Source organism: Hesperophylax consimilis, chromosome 17 (genome assembly GCF_061612785.1).
Source record: "Hesperophylax consimilis isolate HC1 chromosome 17, BYU_Hcon_1.0, whole genome shotgun sequence".
Classification (NCBI taxonomy): domain Eukaryota; kingdom Metazoa; phylum Arthropoda; class Insecta; order Trichoptera; family Limnephilidae; genus Hesperophylax; species Hesperophylax consimilis.
The window spans coordinates 13,511,677-13,525,647 of record NC_142852.1 but is presented as its reverse complement, the minus strand read 5'-3'; the positions used below and the strand labels follow the sequence as shown (position 1 = coordinate 13,525,647).

The following is a 13,971-nucleotide window of genomic DNA, read 5'->3' as shown; positions in this document are numbered from 1 at the left end:
GGACAAAACGTTTACTTATCTGAAAGTAGTATAATGAAGGCCATAACAGGCACCAAGGCTGGTAAGTCTCCGGGACATGATAATCTAAGTATTGAACACATTAAATACGGAGGTAGATACATACCCAAACTACTAAACATACTGTTCAACGCAATACTTAAACACAACCATATACCGGGTGCAATGACGAAAACGATTATAACTCCAATCCTGAAATCGGGACAGCCTGACATGACTAACTCCAGCAATTACCGGCCAATATCTTTAGCAACTATAACTGCAAGATTATTTGAAAGGGTAATACTAAATGAGATACATGATAAACTTATGTCTAAAGATAACCAGATGGGATTTAAATGTAGATTATCCACTAATATGGCAATATATACTGCAAAGCAAATAATAGAATCCTACAAGAAACGAAAAACTACCGTATACGGGTGCTTCTTAGACCTAAGTAAAGCCTTCGACAGGGTCTGTCATAAGACATTATGGGATAAATTGAAAGCTAGGAATATACCTACCTTATTTATAAACATATTATCCCGATGGCACTCCCAGCAGGAAAATGTTGTACGGTGGGCAAGTACATACTCCCAGCCGATATATTTGCGGTCAGGAGTAAGGCAAGGAGGGTGCATGTCCCCCATTCTATTTAATGTATACATGGACGAGTTATCAAGTCGCCTGGATATCAGAGCGGGCTGTCGTGTTAACAGTATATGTATGAATCATATAAGCTACGCGGACGACATGATACTCCTAGCTCCGTCGATCAAGGGATTAAGATTACTCCTAAACATTTGTGAAGAATATGGAAAACAGCATAATATGATGTACAACCCGAAGAAGACGGAATTGATTGCGTTCCACCACGGAAAAAGACAAGATACAAGTAAGATGCTCCCCGTATACCTTAACGAGGCAAAAATAAAAACATGTTCGAACGTGAAATACTTGGGGCACATTATTAATGAAGACCTATCGGACGATGGCGATATCGAACGACAAAGGAGAAGCCTAAGCATAGTGTCCAATATGATTGCCCGCAGATTTTGCAAATGCAGCAATACCTTTAAAAAAATACTATTCAACGCATTCTGTACTGGCCTGTATACGTGTGAGACATGGTGTCACTACCGAACTTGCTCGATGGAACGACTCCGAATTCAATACAATGACGCCTGTAGAATAATATTTGGATACCGACGATACAGCAGCGCATCGACGATGTTCACGGAACTAGGACTGCATGGATTTGCCGGCCTGATGAGACACCGGGTCACTGGAGCCAGGATGCGGCTAATGGCCTCCGCCAACAAGTTGGTGACCGCAGCCTACCAGCACCAAGCGCCACTCCTGAGTGAGCGCTGGGCCCAAGCGCACTCAAGACCACACCCTGCATAGTTGTCCTTATTAGTAAATTTATTATATGTATTATACAATGTAAATCTATATGTATATTTATATGGGACGTGTGGGATTGCACTAACCTCCCCACATCCTGGAATAAAAATATTATTATATTATTATTATTATTATTATTATATCATAACCATAACCATAAGAAGACAATGTTGTGCATATAAATCATATAAATCATACCATAACAGGATTATAAATATATAAATACTAGAAACATAAACATCAGAAACATCAATTCAAGAAACATCAGTGAAATACTCTTTTAAAGTCATTTTATATTTAGTAAATTCGCGATTGAAGATGTCGATATTGAATAATAATAACAGTAAAAGTGTCACCTATTATACACATACATTGCATGTAAGAAAAAAAAATACTTAGATTAACAAGTTATCAAATATTACATTTATATAATTATATAAACCTATGTATATAAATTTCGACTACCATAATACGGGCGTGTGTCTAGTGTGGTAGTCGAAAAGCATGTAAAAACTGTACACATTAATATTTCATGAATAAAGAAAAAAAAAAAAAAAAAAAAAAAAAAATATATGTTATATGTCTTCCGCTTCAGAATCCCATTCTAGTTTTTGATCAGAAATTAATTTACTTTTGACTGCAATTAAAACTCCACCACCGCGATTTTGATTGAGGTTATGATAATCTCTATCTCGTCTGTAAATATGGTACCGTGGATCGAAAAGTTCCTCATTAAAGATTGAATTGTTAAGCCATGTTTCACTGAGACATATAATGTCATAGTTGTTTAATAATACATTTTGAAGAAAAATATGTGTCTTGGTTCTGAGACCTCTTAAGTTTTGATAGTATAATTCTAAAGATTCCATTGTATTAAGTATATAGTGCAGTTAATATAAAGTTGCTGGAAAGTTAGTTGATGGAAATATTGTATGTTTTTAGTTTTTCTAGATCATTATAATTATTTATGCAATGGTGATTTGTGTTTTCATTAAGTCTTACATAAATTTTACAATTTTTGATCCAACAGAATTTGAATTTATTAATTTTGGTAAACTCTCTGACCTTTTTGTAGAGTACTTTGTTTTTATGAGTTAAATGTTCATTTATATAGATCCGTTGTTTTCCATTAAAGTTAATATCCTCTGCTGTTAGGCCCCTTCTTGTCCGGATTGCTGCTATGATTTCGTCTTTCTGTTTCCTGCCCTTTAGTTTTACTATAATATTCCGCGGTCTTCCTTCAATCTTCTCCTTGGGGGTGACTCGGGTGGCGTATTCAATGTCGTCGCTTACTATATTTAATTCTGAATAGATCCTTTTGATAATCTCCGTCAGGTTCTCTTGTTTTTTTCTGGTATCCCAATGATCTCTATGTTATTAATGCGTGCGTGTTGTTCGTTAGCATCCAATTGTTTTTGTAATTCTTTAAATTCACTTTGTATTACGGCGTTTTGTTCCAGAGTTTTTTCAAGGTTGTTGTTTTTTTTCGTATCAATTTTTTTTTTCTAGAGTTAATATTTTATTTTTTAATTCCTCGATTTCTTCTTTATACTCGTTTCTGATGATTTCCAGAAATTTTACCTTAAATTCTTCAAACTTTTTGTCAAGGAGTTGGGTGTCCGTAGTATTTAGTGTTCTTTTAGTTGCTCGTGTAGTCATTTTGGCACGAAATATTAATTAGTATAACTTCACTTCACTATTAAAGCTATTAAAATATAGATATTTAGATTTTAGCTAGAATTTTTTATTTTATTTTGAGATATTTCAATGGTGAAATATAAACACGACAGCTGTCATTGAATGTTATTCTTGTATGCTTGATAAAGTTAAGTTTCGTGTCAAACCAAATGCCTAAGTCATTAATTACCGAGACAGATACAAACGACATATTGTTAATGGAATAATCAAAAATATTGGATTCTTTATTCGATGAAACCTCATAATTTGGCATTTGCTTATGTTAAGTTGCAAGCGGTTATCACGACACCATATAATTAATCTCGACAAGTTATTTGGTAATATATGGCAATCGTTAATGTTTCTGATTGCTTTGAATAATTTCAGGTCGTCTGCAAACATAAGCACTTGAACATCATTGAAAATATACAATACATCATTGACAAATAATAAAAACAAGATAGGACCTATGTGTGACCACTGGGGAACACCACTCGTAGCAGTGAATTTGTATGAAAATGTACCATCAATTTTAACAGCCAGTAATCTTTTAGTCAAGTAACTATAAACCTACTTATATAGTGAACCTCCTATACCGAATTTATGGAATTTATTCAGCAATAACTCATGATTGACTTTATCGAACGCCTTGCTAAAATCGGTATAAATAGATCAACTTGACATTTACTAGACATGGAATCAGATATATAGTTTTGATAGGTTAACAAGTTAGTAAGGGTAGATTTGCCAGTAGAGAAACCATGCTCTTTAGGAGAAATGACGTGGTTTAATCGGAAAATAACTTTTTTGAGAAGATTTTTTCAAAAACTTTAGAAATCGTTGATAAAAGCACACCGGTCTCAAAAATCAGCAAAAAGGTTAGCAATACTTTGAGTGTCTAGTGATTATATGTAAAAAACAAAAAAATTACAGAAATATAGCAAAAGTAAAATGATGAAAAACAAACATATCAATTTTAAAAGTTTTTTTTTTTTTTTTTTTTTTTTTCATAGGAAGCAATTACTTTGTGGTTAGACATTATATTATAAAATAAAACACAAACACTTTGTATTTAACCACGAATTTATTATTTCATATATCGACCGGTTTCACTTCGACCAAGCTTCTTCAGGATATAATAATAACTCAATTATTATTATATCCTGAAGAAGCTTGGTCGAAGTGAAACCGGTCGATATATGAAATAATAAATTCGTGGTTAAATACAAAGTGTTTGTGTTTTATTTTATAATTTTAAAAGTCATTAGAATAACATGTCATTGTAAGCTAATACAAATGAATTCTTTCAGTAAGCCAAGTCTTCGAATGTTTAAAACCAATTGTTTGTTTTGGGCATAGTTTTTAATTTCAGCAGGTAACATATTAATAACCACTGGGAATCATATAGTTTAACGTTCTTTAGTTGACTTTGGGAAATCCGGAACCTTGAACACAAATCACAATAAAATATTTACACAAAATTAAAAAAAAAATTGTTTCTAAAATAAAATTTAGTGCAAGCGATTTGGACACTGACCCATATACAGTTTCTTTATACATAAGGCTTACAATCGCTTTCAAAACTAAACGCAAACACATTACTATCCTACGAGTTGTTAAGCCTTAACTAGGCAAGGATATCAAAAATGAAATTTTAAAAGTTAAACCGTGTTATAAGAATTCTGGGTCTAAAACAGTTCTTGAAAAAAATAGCAATAAAATAAATAGGTTTTTAAATTTTCAGTAATATCAGAGTTAAAATGTTAACTACGGTGAACAACGCTAAATGCGGTTGTTAAAGTTAGATTTGAATGAAACATTGCAGCCAATAAGTAATTATCTCTATTAACTACTAATAAGTTTCTGTTTTGTACATTTTAATGTATCTGAGAGGAAATTCGTCAAATCATTCAAATCAATGGAATTTTTTTCTGTCTGCCCAGGTAGTACGTTCTTGAGCGGTTGAAGTACCTAGGAGATGTGTTAACCAAATAATTCTAGTAGGTACAAGGTGCGATCTCTACAGGGTAAACAGAAAAGAATATGTTCTAGAACGCACTAGTAGCTGCTGCTACAGTTCTACATTTTTGAAAGTAAATTTAGAAGTGTAAAAATATTATTTTGAAAATAATTAAATACATTACTGTACACATATTCATATATATTTTTATATTCGTGTTAGTAGTATGACATAATTATCTGGTTTACATATACATTTACATTTAAGTTACAAGTACATTTAAGTTTTAAAAAAAATCAAATCTTTTCCAATGCGATTCAGAACAAATTCAACGAAATCGCAAGGTTATAAATATTATGACCATTATAAAATTATATTATTTTATATACTGGTAACTCTCTGGTGAAACATATCAGATCGAATACTAGAATTTATTCTGTAAATAGTTTTCGTGAAGGTGAATGTTAACGCAAGGAACAAGAAAAGTGTCCAGTCAAAGAGTCTTTTCGAGAAAATGCATAATTCCATATTAAAATAAACAGTGAGTGTGCACGCGTTTTTTTCAATCTCTCTTCAGCCAGAAAACGAGAAAGTTTTTTTTCAGCTGTCAGGCAGTTTTATCTCTTCAAGGAACACTGTTGATAACTTGCATAGTTGCACTCGGAACACGAAAAGAGGGTTTTTCTCCGCTCTGAGTCAGCATGTGTTCCAACAAATGTTCTATATGTAAGGTGGCCTTTCCTAGAATCTGAATATGTGCACTTGGAAAATGAAAAAGGTGTGTCGCCAGTGTGAGTCAGCATGTGGCTTTTAAGATGTGCGTTTTGAGAATATCCATAGATGAACAAGGAACAAGGAAAAGTTTTCTCTGTAGTGACCCAACGTGCGCTTCAGATTGCCTTTACAATAACATAAATATGTGCGCTTGGAACATAAAACAGGTTTTTCGCCACTGTGAGTCAACATGTGGGTATTTAGATGGGCGTTTTGATAAAATTAAATGTTTCACACGGGACTTGAAAAAGATTTTTCTCCACCGTGAGTTAGCATGTTGCACTTCAGAAAACATGTATAGTTGCACATGGAATATAAAAGAGGTTTACCTACGATGTGAGAGAGCATATGGCTCTTCGGTTGGCCCTTTTGATAACATGCATAGTTGCATACGGAACATGAAAAAGGTTTTTTTCCACTGTGAGTCAGCATGCGGAACTTTAGTTGACCCTTACGATAACACGCATAGTTGCACAGGGAACATGAAAAAGGTTTTTCTCCACTGTGAGTCAGCACGTGTGCCTTCAGGTTACCTTGGTTATAACTTGTATAATCGCACTCCAAACATGGAAGAGGTTTTTTTCAACTGTGAATCAGCATGTGCCTCTTTAGCTGACCCTTTATACAACACGTATATTTGCACACGGAACAAGAAAAAGGTTTTTCTCCACTGTGAGTGAGCATGTGGCTCTTTAAAAGACCCTTTCGACAACACGCATAGTTGCACACGGAACATGAATAAGGTTTTTCTGTTCTGTGAATCAGCATGTGCCTCTTCAGCTGACCCTTTTGACAAAACGCATAGTTGCACTCCAAACATGAAAACGGTTTTTCTCCACTGTGAGTCAGCCTGTGGCTCGTTAGGTCGCTCTTTCGAGAGCTTGCTTAGTTGCACACGAAACATGAAAAAGGTTTTTCTCCACTGTGAGTCAGCATGTGGCTCGTTAGGTCGCTCTTTCGAGAGCTTGCATAGTTGCACACGGAACATGAAAAAGTTTTTTTTCCACTGTGAGTCAGCATGTGGCTCCTTAAATTACCCTTATGTTTACATGTATAGTTGCACACGGAACATGAAAATGGTTTTTCTACACTGTGAGTCAGCATGTGGCTCGTTAGGCGGCTCTTTTGATAACATGCATAGTTGCACACTGAACATGAAAAAGGTTTTTTTCCACTTTGAGTCAGCATGTGCCTAACATAGGTAAAAGAGAATTAAGTTTGTGGGAAAGAAATAAAAATTAAAGCAAAAAATGCTTGTGGATGACAGTTTCTATATTTGAAGGAGTCCAGTTCAAATTATTCGCAGACGACTGTCTGTTTTACAAATTAACTTAGATCTATTAAATATTTGTGACAAATAAATGACTTATTTCTAAATATAAACAAACGTCAATATATCAGTTTAACTAAAATAAATCCAATATTCACGGAATATAATATAAGTTGATATAATTTAAAAAAAGAATCAACGATTCTTAGACAGAAAAGATTCTAGACCACATTTTGCATCTTCAAACATTTAATTTTAATAAAAAGTCGCTGGTAAACAATTAATATAAAAAAATACAAAAACGAAATAATTGTTCGACGTTAAATAATATGTTAAAATGGGAGATAACTCGAGAGCAAAAACTATGGAGTTCCTCAACGATCCTTACTGGGGCCACTCATATTCCGAATGTACAAAAATGATATCTGTCAATTGACTAAATGACGAAATCTTCTTATACGCAGATGACACTGCGATATTTTACGAAAGTAAAAACTGTGAAATTTTATTATAAAAATCTGAAATCGATCTTAATATATTGAAAAACCGGCTTTTTTAAAATATCATATCAGATATGCTAATATAGGTTAATATCTAAAAAAACGGTTAAACGGTTTTCTTAAGGTCATCTAAAAGAATGACGTCGTTACATAAACAATTACAAACAGAAGAAAGAAACCTTCGTATTCCAGATGTGAAATATAACTGGGCCTAAAAAGTGACAAACACTTGACCTTTAAACAGCGCATAGAAAAGCTGAAAGAAAATATCATTCAACTAATTGATTTATTTGGAAGAATCTCTAACCTTCTACTAACAGAAGAAAAGATGGGCTTATACTTTAACATAATACAGTCCCACTTAAATTATCTGACAAATACATATGAAGAAACACACACATTACTAACCTAAATGATTAGCAAATATTACAGAATGAAATTACTAATAAAACTTATCAACTATAATCTAGATGCTCCACGAAAATACTATTCAAAGAAATTAACTAATTAAAAATTGTATGAATATACGAGAAACATATGACTTTTAAACTACAAAATACAAAATGTACCAGTACACACGAACACAATATTTATAAAACACGTCACACGAACACTATATTAGACAATATAGTAAATTGTACACAAATACAGTAATGACTGAAAGTAGTAAGAGAAGCATAGGTCATGAAGATTTTAATTTAACATCCCAATAAGAACAAGAATAATTATTAACATTATAGTTACCAAACATAAAATTTTTGAAAATTTTCTTCACTTTGATTCAGCATGTGTTTCATCAGGTTGTAGTTGCTTAAACATTTTTTTAATTTACAGATATACGGAAGAAAAGCATGTGGTTTTAAAAACTAATCACAATAAAATGTTAACTTTTTAACGTAACTACCCAATTCCATAGAGAAAAAAAGTTTGGGAGTTTTTTTGCCATTACAGTATACATAAGGTAAAGAAAAGAAAGAAAGTTTTTATTTATAAAGTAAGAAAAAACAAATTAATATAGCATGAAAACCAAAGTATACATAATGAAATATACCAATATAGCAGTTACTTAATTAGATACACATTAAATTTAAATAAATTTAAGAATATGTATGTTGTAAGGTAAATATAATATAATTAAATTTCGATTAATAAGTAGGAGGTAGGTGGTAAGTACATAAAGTTATTCTATTCGGTTGGAATAAAGCAGAGCTGATAATATTGCATGAGTAGGTACACAATAAATTGCGACAATAAGCAATTGGTTAGTTAAAATTCTGATATAATATTGCAAGAGGAAATATTAAAAAAATAAAAGTATATTTATATTTTTTTTGTTAATTAATGATGAAATGAAATAATTTATTATTACTAAGTATGAAATAATATTAAAATTTGCATTTGATCAATATGAGCATTTCATCAAAAATTACGTAAAAAATCGTTATATGCAATTAAATCTTATAATTATCATTGGGTTCATCAAGTAGTTGTTTTATTTGTGATTTAAAGAATTAATAATTTTGATTTTATGTGGGAGTGCACTAAAAAAAAATTAAACCTTGATAAGTGTAATGGTGTTGAGAAGCACACATTTTAAATTATGGGATTTCGAAGTTGCCACGTGATATAAATCGGTTTCTTATTTTTGGAAATGTCACTGTAGTATTGGAATGTTCTTTGTGAGAATAATAAGAAAATAAAAAAACCTGATTTCTTTATTATCGACGGTGAGTCAGCAAATATCTCGTATAATATATATTTCTATTAAATGAACAAAGATCATGAAAAAACTAAACATAGGACATTTATAAAGTTTTTATACCGTAATACTTCCCTTTTGAGGAGATGAATAGTTCTGTTCGGCAAAAAACAGATCAGGCCAATAACGCTTGCGAGAGCGTGAATAGTTGCACTCGGAACATTTAAAACGTCTTTCTCCACTGTGAATCAGCATGTGGCTCGTTAAACCTAGCTTTTGACGACATGAGTGGTTGCATTTGCAAAATGAAAAAGGTTTTTCTCCACTGTGAGTTGGTTAGTGTTTTTCATATTTTCAATTCGAAAACATGATAAGTTACACTCGGAATATATAAAGTTTTTTCTCCAGTGTGAGTCGGCATGTGCCACTTCAGATATGGCTTGAAACATGAAAAAGGTTTTTCTGGACAGTGAAAATGCGCGTGATTCAATTTATCGAATAAATGAAGAGTTGCACTTCTATAAATTAAAACTTTTTTCTCTACTGTGAGTCAGTATGTGTCTCAACAAATTTCCGTTTTGAGAATATGAATAATTGCACAAAGAATATGAAAAAGTTTTTCTCCCGCGTGAGTTAGCACGTGGCACGTCAAATATTTCTTTTAGTACATGTATAATTGCACTTGCACAGAATTATTTGGAAGACGAAAAAGTGTTTTCGCCACTGTGAGTCAGCATATGTCTCGTCAATTTTCCCTTATGAAAAAATGATCTATTGCACAAAAAACATGAAAAAGCTTTTTTTCTAGTGTGAGTCAGCATGTGGCTTATCAAATTTCCTTTTTGCGAATATGAGTTATTGCACAAAGAACATGAAAAAGGTTTTTCTCCAGTGTGAGTCCGCATGTGTCTCTTTAGAGAGCCTTTTTGAGAACATGAATAGTTGCACTCCAAACATTTAAAACATTTTTCTCCAGTGTGAGTCAGCATGTGGCTCGTAAAATATTTCTTATGGAAAGATGAATAGTTGCACTCGGAACATGAAAAAAGTTTTTCTCCAGTGTGAGTCAGCATGTGTAACTTTAGATAGGGTTTTTGATTACATGAATAGTTGCACTCCAAACATGAAAAAGGCTTTTCTCCAGTGTGAGTCAATATGTGGCTTTTCAAATGTCCCTTTTGCGAAAATGAGTTATTGCACAAGGAACATGAAAAAGGTTTTTCTCCGGTGTGAGTCAGCATGTGTATCTTTAGAGAGCCTTTTCGAGAACATGAATAGTTGCACTCCAAACAAGAAAAAGGTTTTTCTCCAGTGTGTGTCAGCATGTGGATCGTCAAAGTTCCCTTTCGAAAGCATGAATAATTGCACTCCAAACATGAAAAAGGTTTTTCTTCAGTGTGAGTCAGCATGTGTATCTTTAGAGAGCCTTTTCGAGTACATGAATAGTTGCACTCCAAACATGAAAATGGTTTTTCTCCAGTGTGAGTCAGCATGTGGATGGTCAAAGTTCCCTTTTGAGAGCATGAATAGTTGCACTCCAAACATGAAAAAGGTTTTTCTCCAGTGTGAGTCAGCATGTGGTTTATCAAAAGTTCCTTTCGCGAAAATGAGTTATTGCACAAGGAACATGAAAAAGGTTTTTCTCCAGCGTGAGTCAGCATATGTCTCGTCAAATTTCCCTTTTGAAAAAATGAGCTATTGCAAAAAAAACATGAAAAAGGTTTTTCTTCAGTGTGAGTCAGCCTGTGTATCTTTAGAGAGCCTTTTCGAGAACATGAATAGTTGCACTCCAAACATGAAAAAGGTTTTTCTCCAGTGTGAGTCAGCATGTGGATCGTCAAAGTTCCCTTTCGAGAGCATGTATAGTTGCACTCCAAACATGAAAAAGGTTTTTCTTCAGTGTGAGTATGCATGTGATTCTTTAGATACCTTTTTTGAAAACATGAATAGTTGCACTCCAAACATGAAAAAGGTTTTTCTCTCATGTGAGTCAGCATGTGTTTCTTTAGATAGCTTTTTTGAGAACATGAATAGTTGCACTCCAAACATGAAAAAGGTTTATCTCCAGTGTGAGTCAGTATGTGGCTAATCAAATTATCCTTTCGAGAGCATGAATAATTGCACACAGAGCATGAAAAAGGTTTTTCACCGATGTGGGTCAAAATGTGTCTCGTCAGAAGGTTCTTAAGATTCGACGTATATTTACACTCAGAACATGAAAAAGGTTTTTTGCCACTGTGAGTCAGCATGTGCCTCGTCAGAAGGTTCTTGAGATTAGACGTATAATTACACTTAGAACATGAAAAAGGTTTTTTGTCACTGTGAATCAGCATGTGGCTCGTCAAATTTCCCTTTTGAGAATTCGAATAGTAGCACTTCGTAGTTTCCACTGGTTGTGTCTTCAGATCTAATTTTGAAAAAAAAGGATTAATAGTAAGCTTCATGTGACTTATGACTTTCGTGTCAGAAAAGAACTCACGTAAAAGTAAAAAAATAGGTTCCCACAGGAACAGGTGACTAATTTGTGTCTTGCACTTATTTATACTTTTGAATTGAAACGCCGAATTTTATATAGATTTACTTTATAAAATAATTTTATTAATAAATAGTATTTGCAATGTAACGTTAAGAATTAAAAATTATTATTCTAACCAAGACTTTTCATAGATCATATTTTTTAGCTACAGAAAATATCCATTCACCGGGCATCACATTCATCTTCAAATGTGTTGCTGCAAGATAAACCATTTCAGAGGCCGCATATAACATGACACTCCAATACTGCTCGGTTGTTTTTTTTTCAGGAATTTATGTGAATACGGGAAGTCAGTGCGACAAATGTTTATTATTATTTCCCTTTATATCTGTATTATAAACTGTCAGTATTTACTACGAAATTACTTCTGCAGCAACCAAATCAAACACACTCGACCATTTAGATTTCACTTTTGCGCTCAATTCGAGTATTTATTTATTGCGATATTCATAAGCTTTATATCGAAAGCATCTTTTTTCACAAATTCAGTCCTCCAGAAAATTTAAGTTATTTTCTTACTGCCTTAGAAATGTAGTAATAATAATGGCAAATACTATGTTTGGATACTTTTTCGTTGACCTTAAAATAAAAAGAAAAATTAAAGCTTCAAAAAAAGATAAAAATCAAATCATTTTTTTAAACCACAATTCATCAATTCATCTCACAATTATTTTTAGGTAGTTTTATAAGGAGTTCCATTTTGGAATTATTTTTTTCAAATGTTTTAGTTTCGTCGACATAATGGCTTAGAACTTCCTTTGGAGGTACTTGTTACTAGAAAACATCAGCATTCAGGTTTTTTTGTCTAGATTAACTGGACTACTAAGAATGAAAAAACATTTTACCTGCTGTCTGGACAATTCTTTCAAAGCGTTCTAAGCACTCCTTTTTAACATCCGGCAGGTCTATGTCAATTTCCGTATATAGAAATCCCCCTTCATCTTCTTCTCGGGGTCCAAGCTCCGCCTTGATGGTAACAGACTCTATATTAAAGCAACCTGAAAGACAATGCAACAAAGTATATTAACCGTCAATCTACATACACAAAAACTTGTTTTTAATTAAAATTTAATTAAAGTAAAATATTTACGACAAAAGATAACATTGATTGACCACACAGGAGCAAGAATAAGGTGAACATATTTTAAGCTTAATATAGGAAAACATAAAGATGCCAGATGTTACTTCAAGGACTGATGTTTCAAGAAGGAAAACATTTACTCTTGACTAATTTCAGAACACGCTTCAATTGGAACACAAGTCAATGGAATGATATTTTCTTTCATAAATATTTAGTAAATAGACACGAATATATGTCAAAAACAGATGAGGGTTCATTGTGAGCAATACTTGAGATAAAAGAGTTTTGTAGTTTAGCAGTTATAGCAAAGATTTATTTTAAAGTAAATACGTCCTGTTTGCACGACATTTCGAAACGAACATGGATTCCGAATATCCGAATTTAATATTCTACATTTTATATGTATGCAATGCAACTAACCGTCTGTCTGAGTACTTTCCGCATATTGCAAACATTCCTTCTTTATATCTGGAAGATCGAAATTTATATCTGTATACGGTATTTCATCTCCGCCTTCTTGCTGGGGCCCTGGATCCGTCTTGATGGAAACAGTCTCTTGATTTGGTAGATCCATGATACTGCTGCAGTAGCGTTTGGTAATTTGTTCCAGCCAAACAAATATACCTGAAAAAGAACATAGTTGAGACGGAACCCTACTTTGTATCTGCCGTGAAAATTTGGTTTGGCTTGTAATATTCTGTAAAAACCAAGAAATAGTATTCATAACACATTATTGGAAATTAGGATATAATTACGTGTGTACCTTGACCTTGAAGTTAAAACATTTGAAAACGGTTGAAAAAGTCGTCGTTAATGGTCAGATAAGTCTATATTTATAAATAAATAGGAATTACCGATCCGCTTTGGGTACAGATTGGCGCAAGTTATACTAGATAGTTTTAGACAATTGAGCATGCCATAAGAACAGTGGTCGCTACCAAAATGAAGAGCAATGAAAATAAAAATTATCACTAACTAATATCAACTATCGTAACTATACTTAATAACTATCACAAGTATGGGAATATGCGTTAAACTGCGCGGGTGACTGTATGAAATAATGGACG

General features: G+C 33.0%; 1 protein-coding gene across 1 annotated transcript in view; it reads right to left on the bottom strand.

The window, feature by feature from the left end:
• LOC149416034 (uncharacterized) overlaps positions 1-13,478 on the bottom strand; it is a 30,857-nt gene extending 17,379 nt beyond the window's left edge. The window contains exon 1 of the mRNA XM_089641855.1: positions 13,325-13,478. Coding sequence (XP_089497981.1) covers positions 13,325-13,478 — 154 coding nt within the window. The remainder of the gene's footprint in view (positions 1-13,324) is intronic.
• Positions 13,479-13,971: the final 493 nt, after the last annotated feature.